At 42.3% G+C, this 19,088-nt stretch overlaps 1 protein-coding gene and 1 pseudogene across 6 annotated transcripts in view; one reads left to right on the forward strand and one right to left on the reverse strand.

The window, feature by feature from the left end:
- Positions 1-2,870: 2,870 nt before the first annotated feature.
- Positions 2,871-7,183, reverse strand: LOC105527448 (annotated as a pseudogene).
- Positions 7,184-17,024: 9,841 nt separating this feature from the next.
- FAM104B (family with sequence similarity 104, member B) overlaps positions 17,025-19,088 on the forward strand; it is a 28,233-nt gene continuing 26,169 nt past the window's right edge. For 2 of the 6 annotated variants that reach the window (XM_011963770.1, XM_011963768.1), the window contains exon 1: positions 17,193-17,212. In XM_011963770.1, the coding sequence (XP_011819160.1) occupies positions 17,193-17,212 (20 nt within the window). The other 4 variants (XM_011963769.1, XM_011963771.1, XM_011963772.1 and 1 more) reach the window with 4 other exon arrangements.

The raw sequence follows: 19,088 nt of genomic DNA on the forward strand, positions 1-19,088 counted from the left end.
GTTATGTGTGAACTTGATCCTGTCATTATGATATTAGCTGGTTATTTTGCTCATTAGCTGATGCAGTTTCTTCCCTGCATCAATGGACTTTACATTTTGGCATGTTTTTCCAATGGCTGGTACCTATTATTCCTTCCCATGTTTAGTGCTTCCTTCAGGATCTCTTGCAAGACAGGCCTGGTGGTGACAAAATCTCTACGCATTTGCTTGTCTCTAAAGGATTTTATTTCTCCTTCACTTATGAAACTTAGATTGGCTGGATATGAAATTCTGGGTTGAAAATTCTTTGCTTTAAGAATGTTGAACATTGGCCCTCACTCTCTTCTGGCTTGGAGAGTTTCTGCTGAGAGATCTGCTGTTAGTCTGGTGGGCTTCCCTTTGTAGGTAACCCGACCTTTGTCTCTGGCTGCCCTTAACATTTTTTCCTTCATTTCAACTTTGATGAATCTGACAATTATGTGTCTTGGAGTTGCCCTTCTCAAGGAGTATCTTTGTAGTGTTCTCTGTATTTCCTGAATTTGAATGTTGGCCTGCCTTACTAGGTTGGGGAAGTCCTCCTGGATGATATCCTGCAGAGTGTTTTCCAACTTGATTCCATTTTCCCAGTCAGTTTCAGGCACACCAATCAGATGTAGATTTGGTTTTTTCACGTAATCCCATATTTCTTGGAGGCTTTGTTCATTTCTTTTTACTCTTTTTTCTCTACACTTCTCTTCTCGCTTCATTTCATTCAATTGATCTTCAATCGCTGATACTCTTTCTTCCAGTTGATCAACTCAGTTACTGAAGCTTGTGCATTTGTTACGTAGTTCTCGTGTTACGGTTTTCATCTCTATCAGTTCTTTTAAGGACTTCTCTACATTGGTTATTCTAGTTAGCCATTCGTCAATTCTGTTTTCAAGGTTTTTAGTTTCTTTGCGCTGGTTACGTAGTTCCTCCTTTGGCTCTGAGAAGTTTGATTTACTGAAGCCTTCTTCTCTTGACTCATCAATGTCATTCTCCGTCCAGCTTTGCTCCATTGCTGGTGATGAGCTGCGTTCCTTTGGAGGGGGAGATGTGCTCTGATTTTTTGAATTTCCAGCTTTCCTGCACTGCTTTTTCCCCATCTTTGTGGATTTATCTGCCTTTGGTCTTTGATGATGGTGACGTACTGGTGGGGTTTTGGTGTGGGTGTCCTTTCTGTTTTTTAGTTTTCCTTCTAACAGTCAGGACCCTCAGCTGTAGGTCTGTTGGAGTTTGCTTGAGGTCCACTCCAGACCCTGTTTGCCTGGGTATCAGCAGTGGAGGCTGCAGAAGACAGAATGTTTCTGAACAACGAGTGTTGCTGTCTGATTCTTGCTCTGGAAGCTTCGTCTCAGGGGTGTACGCAGCCCTGTGAGGTGTGAGGTGTCAGTCTGCACCTAGTGGGGGATGTCTCCCAGTTAGGCTACTCAGGGGTCAGGGACCCACTTGAGCAGGCAGTCTGTCTATTCTCAGATCTCAATCTCCATCCTGGGAGATCCACTGCTCTCTTCAAAGCGGTCAGACAAGGATATTTACCTCTGCTGAACTTTCTGCTGCTTTTTGTTTAGCTATGCCTTGTCCCCAGAGGTGGAGTCTACAGAGGCAGGCCAGCCTCCTTGAGCTGTGGTGGGTTCCACCCAATTCGAGCTTCCCAGCGGCTTTGTTTACCTACTTAAGCCTCAGCAATGCACGGCGCCCCTCCCTCAGCCTCGCTGCTGCCTTCCAGTCAGATCTCAGACTGCTGTGCTAGCAATGAGGGAGGCTCCGTGGGCATGGTACCCTCTGGACCAGGTGTGGGATATAATCTCCTGGTGTGCCATTTGCTAAGACCATTGGTAAAGCACAGTGTTAGGGTGGGAGTTACCCGATTTTCCAGGTGTTGTGTGTCTCAATTTCCTTAGGCTAGGAAAAGGAATTCCCTTCCCCCTTGCACTTCCCAGGTGAGATAATGTCTCGCCCTGCTTCAGCTCTCGCTGGTCGGGCTGCACCCACAGGCCAGCACCAACTGTCCGACATGCCCCAGTGAGATGAACCCAGTACCTCAGTTGAAAATGCAGAAATCACCCGTCTTCTGTGTCGCTCATGCTGGGAGCTGGAGGCTGGAGCTTTTCCTATATGGCCATCTGGGCGTGCCCCTGGACTTTAAACTTTAGATCCTGTTAACTGACATCTCAAGACAGAAATTTGTAATATGTAATCTATGATATAGTTAGAGGTGATTCTATCATATGTGTCTTCAATCTAATTACACACAGTAGCTCATGAAGACTAACAGTAGGGCAAGGAGCATGCTCACTAACCTACATGCATTCTCCCTACTTCATGGGCCACAGAAACCTGTCTCCTGCCATTCTATTATTCAGATATTCAAGGCTTCACTAAGAGCCACAGAATTCAGAAGTTGACAAAATCCAAGAACAGTCATTAAGGTCTCCATATAGGGAAACAAATATCAAGCAGAGTGGTTGTTTATTTTCTTAGGAGCAATGAAGTCTCAACTCAGATATTATAATTGAACTGAAGCTGATTATTATGATAAACAAATCATGAAAGTCGAGTATCTTTGTATTCTATCCAACAAAACCACAGCATGCAGAAATCAGCACTGAAATAGAATTTAATCTGATGTTCATTCATTATTTTCAATAAGAGCAAACGTGGGTGTAGAATTTATGGGATTCATTAAGAATCTCACAAATTATGGTAGAGCTGGTACTAGAAGCCTCTTCAGTTCTCAGCACATTTCACACAAACTGGTATTACAAATGGTATTACAATGTATTTTTTAAAAGCAGAAATTAAAAACTAATTCAAAAATTGTTAGCTGTTGGTTATACTCAGAAGAAAATGCTTTCACATTTGAGGATTCAATATGGCTTTGACCCAATTTGTTTCTGTATCTGATAGTGTTTAAGTCTTGCAGTCAGGCATTCAGGGTCTGAACTACCTTTCAAAGAAAGTCTGCGTTTGAGTTCTGTTTTTAAAGGGGCACTAATATTCTCTGTTTCTATTATCAAAAGTATAATTTTGTAGAAAACAGAAAGCACCTAATTTTGCATTTAATGGATAACGTACCTGCTTCTGGCATTTTAAAATGCTCTAGTTTTGGCAGAATCTTCCCCTTGACATCAGGAACATCTCTGTATTCATTTCCAGTCTTTGACTGAGACAGCTCTTGGAGATCAGCTTCCAGGTCAGATACTTAAAAATGCAAAAAGTATCAACTGAAGCAGACAAACATAAAATATAAATAAGGAAATGATAATATTCTTTTCCTCAGCATTATGAAATAAAAGCCTGTAGGCTAGTGTCATAACAAATGTGATGCAAAAATGTTACAATTTCGTTTTCTCGTATTACGAAATCTTATCTTATTTTATGTATTTAATTGTTTTTTGAGACAGGGTCTCACTCCATTCAGACTGCAGTGCAGTGGTACCACCTAGGCCCACTGCAGGCCCAACCTTCTGGGCTCAATGGATCCTCCTGTCTAAGCCTCATGAGTAGCTGAGCCTACAGGTGAATGCCACCACCAAGTATAATTTTTGTATTTTTTGGTAGAGATGGGGTTTCCCTGTATTGCCCAGGCTGGCCTCAATCTCCTGGGCTCAAGGGATCTACTGGCCTTATCCTCCCAATGTTTTGGGATTATATACATGAGGCACTGGTCCTGGCCTGAAATCTTATTTTAAATGACAATCTAAGGATAAACCACACTACACCTACATTTTCCATATGTTACCATTGTGTATCATGAATAGCAAGTATCAACTATCTAAGATATCTGAAGTCTGCCACATAAATAGCATTTTAATCATAACTTAAATGCAATTTTCTGAAAGTTTACATCAATGTATTGGCTGGCTTATGACAAGTCATACAGTCGTTGACACCCATCCCTTGTTGAAGTAACTTGAAAATTTTCTGGTTAAAATTAATTAAAGTTATGCTTAGGTCCAAAGGCCCTATATGTAACTTTCCATAGATGAATCTCAATGAGAATAAAGTACGAACAACAACAGCAATATCACTTTCCCACAGTGAGAGTATAGGAAGTTGAGTGCAAATAAATAACTGGGTATATGCCCAAAGGATTATAAATCATTCTACTATAAAGAAACATACACACATATGTTTATTGCAGCACTATTCACAATAGCAAAGACTCAGAACCAACCCAAATGCCCATCAATGATAGACTGGATAAAGAAAATATGGCACATATACACCATGGAATACTACACAGCCATAAAAAAAAGAATGAGTTCATGTCCTTTGGAAACCATCATTCTCAGCAAACTAAGAAAGGAAAAGAAAGCCAAACGCTGCATGTTCTAACTCATAAGTGGGAGCTGAACAATGAGAACACATGGACACAGGGAGGGGAACATCACACACCAGGGCCTGTTGGGGGCTGGGGGCGCTAGGGGAGGGAGAATATTAGAAGAAATACCCAATGTAGATTACAGGTTGATGGGTGCAGCAAACCATCATGGCATGTGTATACCTCTGTAACAAACCTGCACATTCTGCACATACATCCCAGAACTTAAAGTATAATTTAAAATAAATAAATAAATAAATAAACAAACCAGCATTATGGACAACCATATTCTGGAAACCCCTTAGCAGTGAATTGCTAAATAATCCATGGCCCAAATTCTGTCAGTGTTTACCTTGAAAATGCTACCTGTTGAGGAAACAATTTCTGTTTCATGATAATCTTATGGCACTTTAAGTTTTCTAATTATAAAAGTGTTTAAACAACTTTTAAAAGTCCCTCAAAATCATACTAATATAGCTATCCATATGCCAGTGTCCTGAATTATCCAACTTTTACCAAACATACTGTCAAAAACACCAATGAAAGGAAACAGTGGCTGTCATTCATTGAGCTCTTTTCTGGAATTTCTATCCTGCTTCACTGAACCATGTTTTGTCCTGAGCCAATACTGAAGTACCTTATAGTGCAGCCATATTTGAGTATTATGCATCTTAAGCAAAACCAGTCACTTTCTCTTACAACATAGATGATAGGAGGAATCATCATCTTGAAATATAAATAAACCTTGAAATGAAATATGAATTCTGTCTCCTTGACTCAAGTGTTCTTTGGTAAACCTCAACCCATGAGCCTCAGTTTTCTTATTTATAAAATGGGGCTAACATCCCTATGCAAATAGGCTTTATTCAGGGTGTTACATGGTAGGGTGACTTGGCACTCTACACGCTATTAAAGGGTGCATACAACGCTGTGGACACCACAGCTGAGAAGATGATACAACATTTTAAGAAGATCAAATTATACTAGTGAAATAATGTACATTTTCTTACATCAGATGGTTTCAAAAATCAAGTTTTGTTGGAATGCAGAGCCCCTCCCATTCGAATCTCCAGGGTGGAGTTGAGAAGTTGCAACATAGTGCTGGGTGCTCCTCACTGGACACCTCTACCAAGCGCTCTACAGAACTCAAGGCTGTGGTCACCTAAGTTCTAATTTAGCAAGGACTGTATTTGCAAGCATACAAAGTAGATCGCAAAGAAAAAGAGAAGATTCATTATATCCAGAGACTGCATAAGACTGCAAACTATACGCTTCACTTTTACAGCCAAATTTCAGCAAATGTTTGCGATCCTTTCCTAATGTTTTCTTTCCTCCCCTTACTGGTCATGGCATATGTGTGATGCACACATAGGCCTCCTCCCCTTCCCACAGACATCTTTTGTTCCCTTCCCAGCACCTTGAATCTCAGCTGCACCCTGATCTTCTTCTCTTTCTTGACCAGGTGTAGGATCCCGACTTTCAGTTAGTGGTTCCTCTTCTTGAGACTCTTCATGACTGGGCTCCCGGGACCAGGAGCGGTGAGTGTGTGCAAATACACTGACATACATCTCAATAATATAAGTATACAGAATACATAGATACTTCTGATCATAAGTCTAAAGACATTTCTCCAACACTATTTCATATTCTTAATGTTTCATAAAGTTACTCTTCCCACAGAGAGTTTACTCTAAGACAGTTACCCTTAAGGGCTTTGGTAGCCATTTTAATCTATCTTGGTAGAGATGTGTGCAATCAGTTATCAATAAGCATGAGAAGGAAGTCATGGGCAAAAAACCGGGGAACAGAAGATCATCTATTCAGACAAAACCAGAACATAATCCTCTTGGATTAGTCTGTCCTTCATGAGATGCCATGATCATTTTTTTATCAGCACGGAAGACCTTTTACCAGTGTTATGTATAGTAGTTTAATAACACTATCACAAAAATAACGTTCTGCTAATAGAAAATATTGAACGTTAAGGCACTCACAAGCAGAGGCACAGTCAGCTCAGAAGGTCATAAACTTCATCTTGGTATAGGCCTATATGTTGATCTTCCTTGGTACCTCATATTTCCCTCTGCAAACAGAATATCGTGATTAGGAAAATGCACTTGAGAGGATAGCTATATTTGGCCACTTTTATGGACAAATGTTAACTTGTAATTTTTTTTTTAATCTGGAAAAATTTTGAAAGTAAGTCCCAGGAACAAATGTGTGTCTATGTCTTCTGAATCGTATGCTTACAAAGCTACTTATGTTGGTCAAGCTAGCACAGCAATGTCTTAAGGCTCCTGGCAAAGACTCAGGAAATTTCTGATAAGGTTTTTGGTGTCACAATTGAACTCTCCATCACGGAGACATTTAGGAAAATACAGCTAGAGAATTAAAATTTGAGTGACAACTACTTTTCTCACACACCCATTTGCTAGGCCCATTTGCCCTGTAAAATCAAATTTTGTTGAAATGCAGAGCCCCGCCCATTCAAACCTCCATGGTGGAGTTCAGAAATTGCTACACAGCGCTGGGTGTTCCTCACGGGCCACCTCTGCCAGGCACTCTACAGACCTCAGGGCTGTGGTCACCAGCCCGCGGCATTCCCAGTTTCTAGGCTCCTTCCTTACCATGCACTTCGTCCCTTCCCATTCCTTCCCACCCACCCAGACTCCCCACCTAGGAGTCTGGAATCTGTCCTCTGTTGGGGGTTCCAGATGCTTCCAGGACTCAGATACCTCCAACAGCAACCCCAGCAGTCGCCCCATCTCCGCCTGACCCCCCTCCACTCCGTGGCCCTCCTTCCTCCCTAGTTGTGGCCCTGCCAAGACCAGAAGGCCCATGGCCCTGGTGACGCATGAGGATGACGACGTTGAGGCACCTCTACCTCTGAGCCAGGGACCACGCAGCCTGACCCATTTAGAAGCTTACTGGCTCCTCCTCACACTCATTCTCACTTCACCTCCTGGAAGGACTGCCCTGCGGACCTACCCGTTACGTTTCAGTAGGGGAGAAGAGTTCAGACAGCAGGAAAGCAACCCTCACACCCTCTCAGCTCCAGAGCATTTGCAACGTGCTGCAAAGAGGTCGAACGGAAGAAGCCTAGTGAACATGCGCACTGAGGCGGCCACCCAAGAAGCATGCGCAGTGAGATCTGACTTTGTCCTGTGGGCTGAATTGCCCCTCCTTGTCCTGCCACGTCCAGTCCTCCTCTCCCCAGGTCCCCACTAAGGAGGTTGGAATCCGTCCTCTGTGGGCAGATTCATATGCTCTAGGGACTCAAAGACCTCAAATAGTGTACCCCTTCACAACTCACTCCATGTTCAGCTGAGCCTCCTCCCCTCCAGGGCCCTCCTTCCTCCCTTGTCTGGTCTCCCCACGACGACGAGGCCATGGCAGCATCACTGCCTTTTAGTAGAAGGATGACCACTTCGCAACCCTTTTCTCTACATGGCCATGGATCCAGTCGCCTGATGCTCACAAAGACCACCCGCCCCTCCTCACGCTCACTCCCCCTTCAACTTCTGGGAGGAATGATCTGCGGACCTACCGGCTGGATCCTAGTTGGCAAGAACAAAAGAAGTCACCATCTGTCGCCAGGCCCAGTGGCTCACGCCTGTAATCCTAACACTTTGGGAGCCCGAAGCAGACAGATTGTCTGAGCTCAGGATTTCGAGAACAGCCTGGGCAACACGTTGAAATCCCATCTCTCCTAAAATTCAAAAAATTAGCCGGGCGTGGTGGCATGCACCTGTAGTCCCAGTCACTCGGGAGGCTGAGGAAGAATTGCTAGAACCTGGGAGGTGGAGTTTGCAGTGAGCCAAGATCACGCCACTGCACGCCAGCCTGGGCAACAGAGCGAGACTCCATCTAAAAACAATAAAAAATAAATAAAATAAAATAAAAAAGTAACCATCTGTCAGGGCTCTGCAGGGACAGGAGACAGACACTAAGGCACATGAGCAGCAAAGGACTTGCCCAGCAAGGGGCATGCACACTATTAAGTCAAGCACATGCAGGGCCAGACAGGGTTTTCCTGCTGTCCCCAGACTCACATCCACAGGGTCTCAGGAACATAAAGAAAGGGACTTGAGAGATCTTTTTGTTTTGTTTTGTTTTGTTTTGTCTCTTGCCCAACCATTCTCATGCATCCAGAAACTTTGGGAACAGACAGTCCCATATCACCCTTAGTGGAGGACGTGTCTCAGAAAGACCTTTTTTGAAAGAACTAAATTATTTTCATATCTATATTTATAAATGCTTTTCTTCAGACAGGATGTCGCTCAGTCACCCAGGCTGGAGGGCAGTGGCATGAACATACCTCACTACAACCTCGATCTCCTGCGCTCAAGCAATCCTCAAGAAGCAGTTCCCCTGAGTGGCTGGTACTACATGTGTGGACACCACACCTGGGCAATTGATTGATTTGTGTTTTTAGGCAGTGGTCTCACTGTGTTGCTCAGGCTGGTCTTGAATTCCTGGGCTCAAGTGATCCTCCCACCTTGGCCAATTTTTATACATGCTTTGATTAACCAATTTTTATTTGGTTCTGTAATGCTTGCAATGAGTTTAACTAAATTCTAATGCAGAATAAATAAATATACACCTGTTTACTATTTTTAGGTTATGTTATTGCACATTTAAGTCTCTGGAATAGTAACAGATTTACATGAATATACCTGTAGGTCATTCAGGCAGTGTATAGTTCAGAAATCTCCATAGATGTTGATGGTAGGATCTAGGCTCAGTCTACTGTGACATGATGCACAGCAGTGGTGACTGTGCTCATCATAAACTGTACTCCCCAAATAACATCCAAATAACCTGTTCATAAGACAGCTCTGACATTATTTGCACAACACTGTAAGGAAGAGCACTACTCAAAAGAGCCACTAGTATGTCAGATGTGGACTGGCTTTAGGCACATTTATTCTGATTTTGAAATCTGGTGTAAAGTGGGTCTTTTAAAGTCGGGGACAGTTTTGTTAGAATTGGGTAGGAATCATAATGATTTAGGATTGATGGAGTCAACAAGACAAGGATTTTTAGACTAGGGCTTCAAAGAGTTTTGGGATTGAAAAACATCATTTGTCATAATCCTGACCTAATATTTAGTGTATCTTTTATCTTTCTTGTTAATTCTAGTTTTTAGTATAGTGCACTCAGAAGTTCTCAAAGAATGGGAGATAGTGATTTCTGGATTTAGACTTTCTGTGAGCAACTAATTAGCACACAATCAAAGTCACAGCATCAGATGGCTGCATGGTTGTGCTTCACGGAGACCTGGATTTTAATGATTGCTGAGTAGCCGCACTCCAGCTTAAAAGGGCAGTGTTTAACCTCATGCCAAATTTAGGCTTCTTCCCACCATTCTTGTGGGAGATAACCCTTGACCAGCTGGATGAGTTCAAAGAATGATAATTTTAAAGAAATGAGATAAAATAGTAAATAGTATCCATTGCATACAAAATATATAAATACATGGCACACCCACATATACATACTTATATTTTATTTGTGTACTGAAATATATACAAACTGTGTATTTCTCATGCATTATAATAAAAGAGTTTGAAGGTCACTACCTTAGAGATTATGAGACAAAATGTTTAGAGGCCCTTTCTTTAGCCATCTGTGAAGATGATGGATTAAGACTTGCTCAGAATAAATTCACTGTTGTCTCTAGCTTTCCACATAATGCTTTAAGTAACTCTCAGTGATATTTAAATTGGCCAGTTTTATTGTGGGCGTTTGACCCTTAGCAAACTCATTTGCGAACTCCTGAGTTGGTGAGAAAAAATCTAATTAGTGGTGGGGCTTTAGTTTCTACCATGTGTTTCTGCAGCTACAGGGTGTGTTCATGTGTGTGCTTCTGCACTTGTCTGATGGTGCTTTGATGTGTTCCCTTTCATTTCCCCCCTTTATTATTGACTGTCTCTGGTGGTTCTTATTATGTACTTCATCAGCATCTAGTGACAGTGCCATCTGTGGTATTTGGATTTGATCCATTTTACACGTATTCCAAAATATTTTCAAGCATGAATATATATTCTTACCAACTTTCCTGTAAGTACTTGGAGGAGTCCAATGCAATTAAATATGGATATTTGATGTTACGTCTTACTGGGCAATAATTCTACTGCATTTATAATAGACTAACAGTCGTTACACTTGAGGTATATGTCACCATCAGGCTTACATAAATGACACATTGACCAAGACATAGAATGAAAGATTCTGAGATATTGACATTTTTTTTAAATGACCTTGAGAAATACACAGTCATGGAATACTTGGAAAAATTCTCCTTTTGAAACTGATGCAGGATAGGCTAGCCCCAAAATTGAAGCTTAGCCTGACAGGGCTCTTGGCTTTGCCCAGGAGAGATTTCACGTGTGAGCTGGTAGTGTCAGACAGCAATCCTTTATTGAATGGAACTGCTTCTTGCAGAGCAGGGCCGACTCACAGGCACTACACTCAGAGTCACCAACCTATGGGGTCTTTGCAAACGCATTTCTATTGACTGATACGTACATTAAGGGCAGGTTAATGCAAGTTGAGGGGTGAGATATTTAGAACTTTCTATGAAAGGTGGTAACTTCCAGGCCATTGCCATGGGAAGCTGTTGTAACTTCCAGGTCATTGCCATGGCATTTGTAAACTGTGATGGTGCTGGTGGGAGTGCCTCATGCTAATAAGCAATAAAGGCAGCCAGGGATCACCCTTATGGCCATCTGCTGGTTTCTGCCAGTTTATCTACTTTATTCTGTCTGAATCAGATCCTGTTTTAGTCAGCAGGGTTATGACCAGAAACAAGTCCTGACAATCTCCGACCTCAGATATATGTTTCTGTATTCATTTAAGCCCTGGGACAAGTTTCTCAGACTGAAAACATGGTTTGGTAAAGCTGGATGCTTTCTTAAGGTGATAGGGTAAGATCAGAAAGTAATCCATACTTTTCAGTCTGTGAGTAAATAAATTAAATATTGGATGAAAATGTATGCCTTAATGTAATGCAGAATAGTACATATTAGATTAATACAGGGTCATGAATTTTTCTTTAACAGGCTTGGCAATAAATATTTTAGCCTTTGTGGGCCACATAGATTCTGTGGCATATTTCTGTGGTTTTTAAAAATAAGAGTTTAAAATGTAAAAAAAAAGAAAAGTATTTCTCTTAAAGGCTGTGCAAAAATGAGTCATGGGCTGGATTTAGCTTCCAAGCCATAGTCAGCTATCCCCTGGATTATCTTTTAATCCAAATATTTGAATGCTGCATTTTTGTACCAGTAGTCAAAATATTAACAAAGGAGAGCTCTACCTCCACATAATATTTAGAAAGGCTCAAGAGAAAGTCACTTTAGCCCTGAAAATGAGAAAAAGCCTAATAATCTATATTATCTTTTTTTTTTTTAGATCATGAGAGAGCTGAGGTAATAAGGCGGCCATGGAAACTGATACAAGAGGATGACAAGTCCCTCTGAGGAGAGATGAGACACACAAACTGTGTTACCTCTGGCAGAACATATGTGCGAGAAGTGACAGTCATAAAAGTGGGTAAGAAGGAAACAACTGAAATGTAACAAATTCATAAAGTTCAAATATAGGCAACTGAGAGAGCTGGAATCCCTAGAAGTCTCAGACATAAGTAGAATCCACATTCACAGACAGATGAGATCCTGTCTCAAAGAAAAAAATAGTCAAACTATATAAGGCTAAATAAAAAAAAATCAAGGAAAAATAACAGATGCTGGTGACTTTATGGAGAAAAGGCAATGCTTATACACCATTGGTGGAAGTATAAATTATTTCAACCATTGTGGAAAGGAGTGTGGCAATTCCTCAAAAAGCTAAAAGCAGAACAACCATTTGACCCAGAATCCCATTACTGGGTATATAAAGACACATGCACAAGTATGTTCATTGAAGCACTATTCACAATAAAAAAAGACAGAATCAACCTAAATGCCCATCAATAGTAGACTGGATAAAGACAATGTTGTACATATACACCAAGGAATATTATGCATCTGTAAGAAAGAGAGAGACATCATGACCTTTGCAGCAACATGGATGGAGTTGGAGGTGATTATCATTAGCAAACTAATGTAGGAACAGAAAACCAAATGCCACATGTACTCACTTATAAGTGGGAACTAAATGATGAGAACACATGGACACATAGCAAGGACCAACACACTGGGGTGGAGGGTAGGAGGAGGGAGAGAATATGGAAAAATAACTAATGGACACTAGGCTTAATACCTGAGTGTCAAAATTATCTGTATAACAAACCCCTGTGACATGCATTTACCTATATTACAAACCTGCACATGTACCCCTCAACCCAAAATAAAAATTTCAAAAAAAACCTCACAAAATTTATGAAATATTCTGATATTTTTACTGAGAAGAAATAAGTTCACTTATTTTTGTACAAAGAAGGAAGAAAGGAAGAAGGAAGGAAGGAAGGAAGGAAGGAAGGAAGGAAGGAAGGAAGGAAGGAAGGGAGGAAGGGAGGGAAGGAGGAAAGAAGGAGGAGAAAAAAACAGAGAAAAATACGGCTGAACAAATGTGTCTGTCTCTACCCAAACAGTTCTTGATGAGAAGGCACTTCAAGCAACTTGAGTGAGAAGTAACATAAATCAGAGGATGTATTAGTCCGTTTTCATGCTGCTGATAAAGACGTACCTGAGACTGGGCAATTTACAAACAAAACAAACAAAAAAAAAAAACGAAACAGAAAGAGGTTTAATGGAGAACTCACAGTTCCACATGGTTGGGGAGGCCTCACAATCATGGCAGAAGGCAAGTCACATCTTACATGACTGGCAACAGGCAAAGGGAGGGAGGTTGTACAGGGAAACTCCCCCTTATAGAACCATCAGATCTTGTGAGACCCACTCTCCATCATGAGAACAGCATGGGAAAGACCTGCCCCCATGATTCAATCACCTCCCACCAGGTCCCTTCCACAAGGTGGGGACACCACCAAACCATGTCAGAAGATCTCAATCATCTCCATTTCAAAAGTTATTCTTTCAAAAGTTATTCTGGCTGTTGTTTCTGAGCAATTCAAAACTGCCTTGGGGCCCAGTGAATCCATGTGTTCTCCTGTAGGCCAACTTTTCCCTGGATTAACAGCACAGCTGAGAACCAACACAGACCAGTTAGTTTAGGAAGAAAAAGAAAAGAAAAATACAGGAGATCAACATTTCCCTCCCCCATGATATTGTTCTCTTTTTACTTTTTCCATTCAATCTAGAGAAAGATATTTGAATCCCAAAATTTCTAAGCTGAGAAACCTCTGAGAGATCATCCTATATAGCCATTTTCAAAATACTTTTAGCAACAGAACAGTTTTGTGAAATGAAATTTCATCTAAAACCCTACTGCGGAAAATGGGGTGATGAAGTAATACTTTTTCATATAAATGTGTCACTTTAGTTTCAAGTTATGTTTCTATAAAGGCTGTCAGTAAATTTGATTGAGGTTCTTTTGAGGAACCTAACAAATGATTCTGTGGATTTCTGCATAACACTTCAGTTCCATATTAGCTTCTACATCTGATTTTTTTGGTATTTTTACTGTTACTGTTTCACAGCTGCAAGAAGATCTTGATTTTCACAATATATTTATCACCAATCTGTATCTTGGGAAAAAAAGAACCTCACTTTAAAAATAAACAAGTTACAAGTAAAGGATGGAAGAAGATATACCCTGCAAATATGAATCACATAAAAACTCAAGGTGTCAAGTTAATACCTCACAAAGCACACTTTGTAGTGGAGATTATTACAAGGGACAAAATGGGCCATTACATAATAATCATGAGGTCTGGTCATTTAAAAGTGTGTGGCGCCTCCCTCCCCTCCTCCAACTCTCTCTCTCTCTCTCTCATGCTCCTGCTTTTGCCATGTGAAGTGCTTGCTCCTGCTTCACCTTTTACCATGAGTAAAAGCTTCCTGAGGCCTCCCCAGAAGCTGTTACCAGAAAGGGGTCCCGATCCAGATCCCAAGAGAGGGTTCCTGAATCTTGCCCAAGAAAGAATTCAAGTTGAGTCTACAGTGCAAAGCAAAAGCAAATTTATTAAGAAAGTAAAGTGGTGAAAGTACAGCTACTCTGTAGACAGAGTAGGGTATTCCCAAAAGTAAGAAAAGGAATGCATCCACCTTAGGTACAATACTCATTTGTATACAGGATAAAAAAGATTATGGGGAGATGTGCTCTGCTACAAGGGTTTGTGATAAAGGATTAATTTTCTTCATTTCTATATTTTACAAGAATCGATATTATGATTTTTAAAGCAAAAGTAGGAATGGCTCTGTTCTCAAGATATCGGGATATCAGGACACTCCTGAGTCAGGGTCTGTTCAGTAGAAACATCTAGAGGCTAGAAATACCTAACTTCCTGAGAATGCAGCCAAGCAAGTCCCAGTCTCATTTTTCCTAGATTTTTCCTATTTTTTGAAGACAGAATTGCACTGGTTCGAACGCCTCTGACAAATCCAGCGCCATGCTTTCTATACAGCCTGCAGAACCATGAGCTAATTCAAACCTCTTTTCTTTATAAATTACCCAGACTCCAGGTATTTCTTTACAGCAATGAAAGATGGTCTGCATTGCTTAGGAGTCTCATGTTGATTGCAGTGTCCTCAGTGGTTTCTGAAGGAAGGCTAACTTGTCTCCCAAATCCTGCTGGTGATGCTGATTTGCTCACAATATGTCTGTGGCTGGTGTAACTTGCATTTTTGTCTCTCTCATCTTGGTCAGAATCTGGTACTCCCTGGCTGACTCAGCCTCAGGCCATGTGTGCTGGCTTCTGCAGACCACTCTGAATCTGGGCTTCATCTTCCCTTCCGCCCCCGACCAGGGTTGTCCACTCCACAGCCTCAGCTGCAGGGTAACCTAGTCCCTATCTCCATATCCTCCAGCCCCCGAACCTTCCTCAGAGAATGCAACCCCTTGGGGTCTCACCTACAACACAGCAGTAACCAAGATTAGCTCTAGAAAACAAAATCCCTCATTTCTAACCATCTATTTGCCCATTTTGTAGAAGATAGCATGATCCAATAGACATGGAGAATGTGGTGATTCAAGTAAAATGAATGATCATTACAAAAGCTTATTCCTTGAGAATGTGGAAGGGCATGGGATCCAAGTAAAGGACGTTAAGGAAAAAAATTATTCATGACATTTGTTAAAAAACGGTAAGGCAGACTTTATTCAGGACCATCAGGATAGGCGTAGGGACCACTGCTATGGGGTTTTGTAGTGAAGGGAGAGAAACTGGGTTCCACTCCAAATACAACAACGAGAAGTGGGAATTTATAGCCAAGGAGCAGGATGGGGAGCAATGGATGGAAAATTACTAAGAGGAAACACCAAGGGTAAGGGGGTATTGTGGCTAAATTGAACTAACAGGATTCTTGGTGAAGGTGGGCCAGGGTGACCAGACATCACCTGAGGGATGAGGAACCTAACTGAGATACTGAGGAGGGGAAATTCTAACTAAACTAACTTAGCAGGATTCTTGCTAAAATTGCACAATGCAGAGACAAACATGGCAGTCTAAAAGTCCCCTGTCCAGGGCTGTCTTCTCCACAGCCTTGGCTGCAGGGTCACCTAGCCCCTAGCTGAGTTAGGCTTCCTTTATGCACGATCTTTAGCTCTTGAATCAGTCACTTTCAACATCTGCCCCCTCCCTGCCCCCATCCTCAGGGAACGCAGCCCCCTGTGGTATCACCTACTTAACAGCAAGAACCAGGATCAGCCTAAACTCTAGCACTCCCTTTGCCAACTTTATAGATAATAAAGTACAGATAGAGGAACATGATAATTCAGGTGAAAGCATAACTGCAAAAGATGATCCCTTAAGAAGGTGGAGGGTATAGGATCCAGGTGAAGGGCCTTGTCTCAAGTAGGATCCTGTCACTTCCTCCAGGGAAGCAGCCAAGATTATAAGTGCAGGTTCACTGCTGTTGGGAAGTGGTGGGGGGTCCTCTCTGATTGTTTCTGTTTTCTCAAGGGAAAATCTGTGAATATCATGAGAAAATTGGGTGCTAGTGCTTGTGGAGGGATCTTGTAAGTAGACTAGACAGAGAAGGTACACTTGTGGAGGGTGTACATTGATTGTCTACTTGGGGGGGATTGCCAGGAGAGTAGGGAGGAGAGAGAGAATTAATAGCTTTGGGTAAGCTGGCTAAGGAAGGTTAAATGGTGAGGAACGCGGTTGTGGTTAATGGAGAGGTGGCCTCCTTGGGGCTGAAGGCTGTGGATGCTGGGGCATTGGAAGAGGGAGCTGTTAGGACAGGATCGGGTGCTGCCCGTTACGAGAGTGGGGGATGCAAGAAATGGCAGTCTTTCCTGAGGCCCGGGGCGTGACCGCGGGCGGAAGAGACTTAGGTGGGTGGGAGGAGAACCCCCCTGAGGACAGAGAGGCGCAGGCCACGGCCTGGTCAGCCCCGGGGGCGCTGAGGTCGCCGAGGAGGATCAGCGGTGTGAGGGCTGCGAGGAGGACAGGGCGTGTACCACGTGAGAAGCGTGTTCAGAGGCTGGCTGGGTGGGAGGAGAATGTCCATGGGATTGGCACAGGTCTCGAACATGGGGCTGCTGGGGCAGTCGCGCAGCAGATCCTGACGCTCAGCGGATCGTCCCTCAGGTGTCAGCTCCCAACAGCAGGGAAGGAAGCCTGCGGCGGACCCAGAGGAGACCGGCGCCAACCTCCCCGGGCTCGGATGCAGAGGCCCAGAGGCCATCAATCCTAAGCCAGCCCCGCCCTCCGGGCTGCGTTTATCCGGCGGCGCAGGAACTTCCTGCGCGGTTGCTATGGTTCCGAGGGCAGGACGATGCGAGGCTGTCCTGTACTATGGGAGGCTGCCCTGTACGGTAGGTTCGTCGGGGCCTTTCCTGCTGGTACCTGTCCGTTCTCTGGTCCCCACTGTCATCACGCTTTGCTTTCTCAGCCAAGATCTCGAGGCTCGGGGCGGAAACGCAGCGGAGATGTATTTTCTTCCGGGATTGGTGGCGCTCGGCTCTCATGAGCTGCAGGTGACAGTGTTGCCGGGCGGAGCGGCCCTGCTCGCCTCATGCCCCGCCCTTCTTGCTTGAAAAAAAATGCCGCGAACCCTTCTCCGAAAGAAAATGCTGGTTCTTTGGTTGTCAGTGCCTTACAAGCCCTGGAAGCGGGGGTGAGGTGGGGATGTGGTCCCTCGCGAAAACTCAGTCAGTGGACAATAGCATTCTGTTTTTCAAATTGGCATTTCTTCGGTGAGGCTGCTAGGTACCCTAGCAACTAGTATTTCTGTTTCTCTGATTGGTTTAGTCATCTTTCTCCACGTGATACGAGGGTTCTATGGACCTTTATCAATGTATTCTTTCATTACAAACGTCTCTGAATCTCATGATAGAAAACTTGGTTAGACTGTTAAAGCGTAATAAAGGAAGCCAGTCTTATCCACAGTCCGATCACCCAACTGTGACCATTAATCATATTTTGTGATAAATTTCCTTAGATGTTTTTCATTCATAAAGTTGTATTTTAAAAAATTAGATTAACATTGTTTCATGATTTGAACATTCCGCTTTTTAAACTCAGCTTCACACTTTGAAAATTCATTTTCATAGTATTAGTCTGTTTTAAAAACAATGCAAACGTATTGTAAGCTGTTGAAAGTTTCAGTAAAACTTGAGTGCAAAATACTCAAATACTCAAAATACCATGATCAAAGACAAACATCACCATGCTCCCTAATGAAGGCAGGAGCTGTGGCATGTGTTTGTTTCACTCTTTTATCCTGGCATCTGGAGGAGTGCCTAGTACTTAGTGGATGCTCAATAAACATTGTGAAATAAAATAATATTTATATCCAGTCATTTTTTTCTTTATGTGTAATGAATCATGTCATAATGGAGTGTAATACAGCAGCAGTATTCTACGTGATTTTTTATTCGGCATTTTGTAGTCAGCATTTGCCTATGTCATTAAGATATCTTAAAAATCAGTTTTACTGGCCTCAGCCAGTTCAGTGGACAAAGGCCATTTAGCTGGTTGGTAACAGACTCAGGACAAAGTCCAGATCTTTCCAGGTTTGAGGCTCTTTCTTTCATTTCATAATAATCTCACTGAGGCTTCGGTGAGTAAGATGTAGCATAGAATTTCCTTGGTAGATGCGGTGGATGTTTTATTGTTGCTCCATGTTTTGATCAGCTGTTAGTATATTGGCTATCTTTTGACAAAGGCCCTGCCCTGGATCAATTCATAGAACTGTGATTCTGGAAGGATAGGCATCCTAAGGTTATTTTCTGAAAGGTATGCTAAGGTTATTTTCTGGAAGGCATCCTAAGGTTATTTATTCCAGTGGTGAAAAGCTAGTCAACCTAGCCTGCTGCATTGATTTAGATCATGTAATGAGGAGCTTGCAATATAAAGAAAAATACACTAACTGTGAATTCAGGGGCCAAATTACCAACATGCTATTGGAATTAGGGACACAGACAGTTGACAGTAAACAGCATTTATGAAGCAAGCCTGATCTGACTACAAAGGTCTTTCTTTCCCCAAATCCCACTAAAACTGCTTTAGCATGTCTCACATATCTGAGTAAAAATCACATTTCCTGCCAAAAAAAAAAAAGTGCCTTTTTAGACACTGTACACAAATAAGCTGAATTCATTTATACTGGCAAGTTCTTTTTTTTTTTTTTTATTATACTTTAAGTTCTAGGGTACATGTGCATAACGTGCAGGTTTGTTACATATGTAT

The sequence above is a fragment of the Colobus angolensis genome, unplaced genomic scaffold (genome assembly GCF_000951035.1).
Source record: "Colobus angolensis palliatus isolate OR3802 unplaced genomic scaffold, Cang.pa_1.0 Scaffold624, whole genome shotgun sequence".
Taxonomy (NCBI): Eukaryota; Metazoa; Chordata; class Mammalia; order Primates; family Cercopithecidae; genus Colobus; species Colobus angolensis.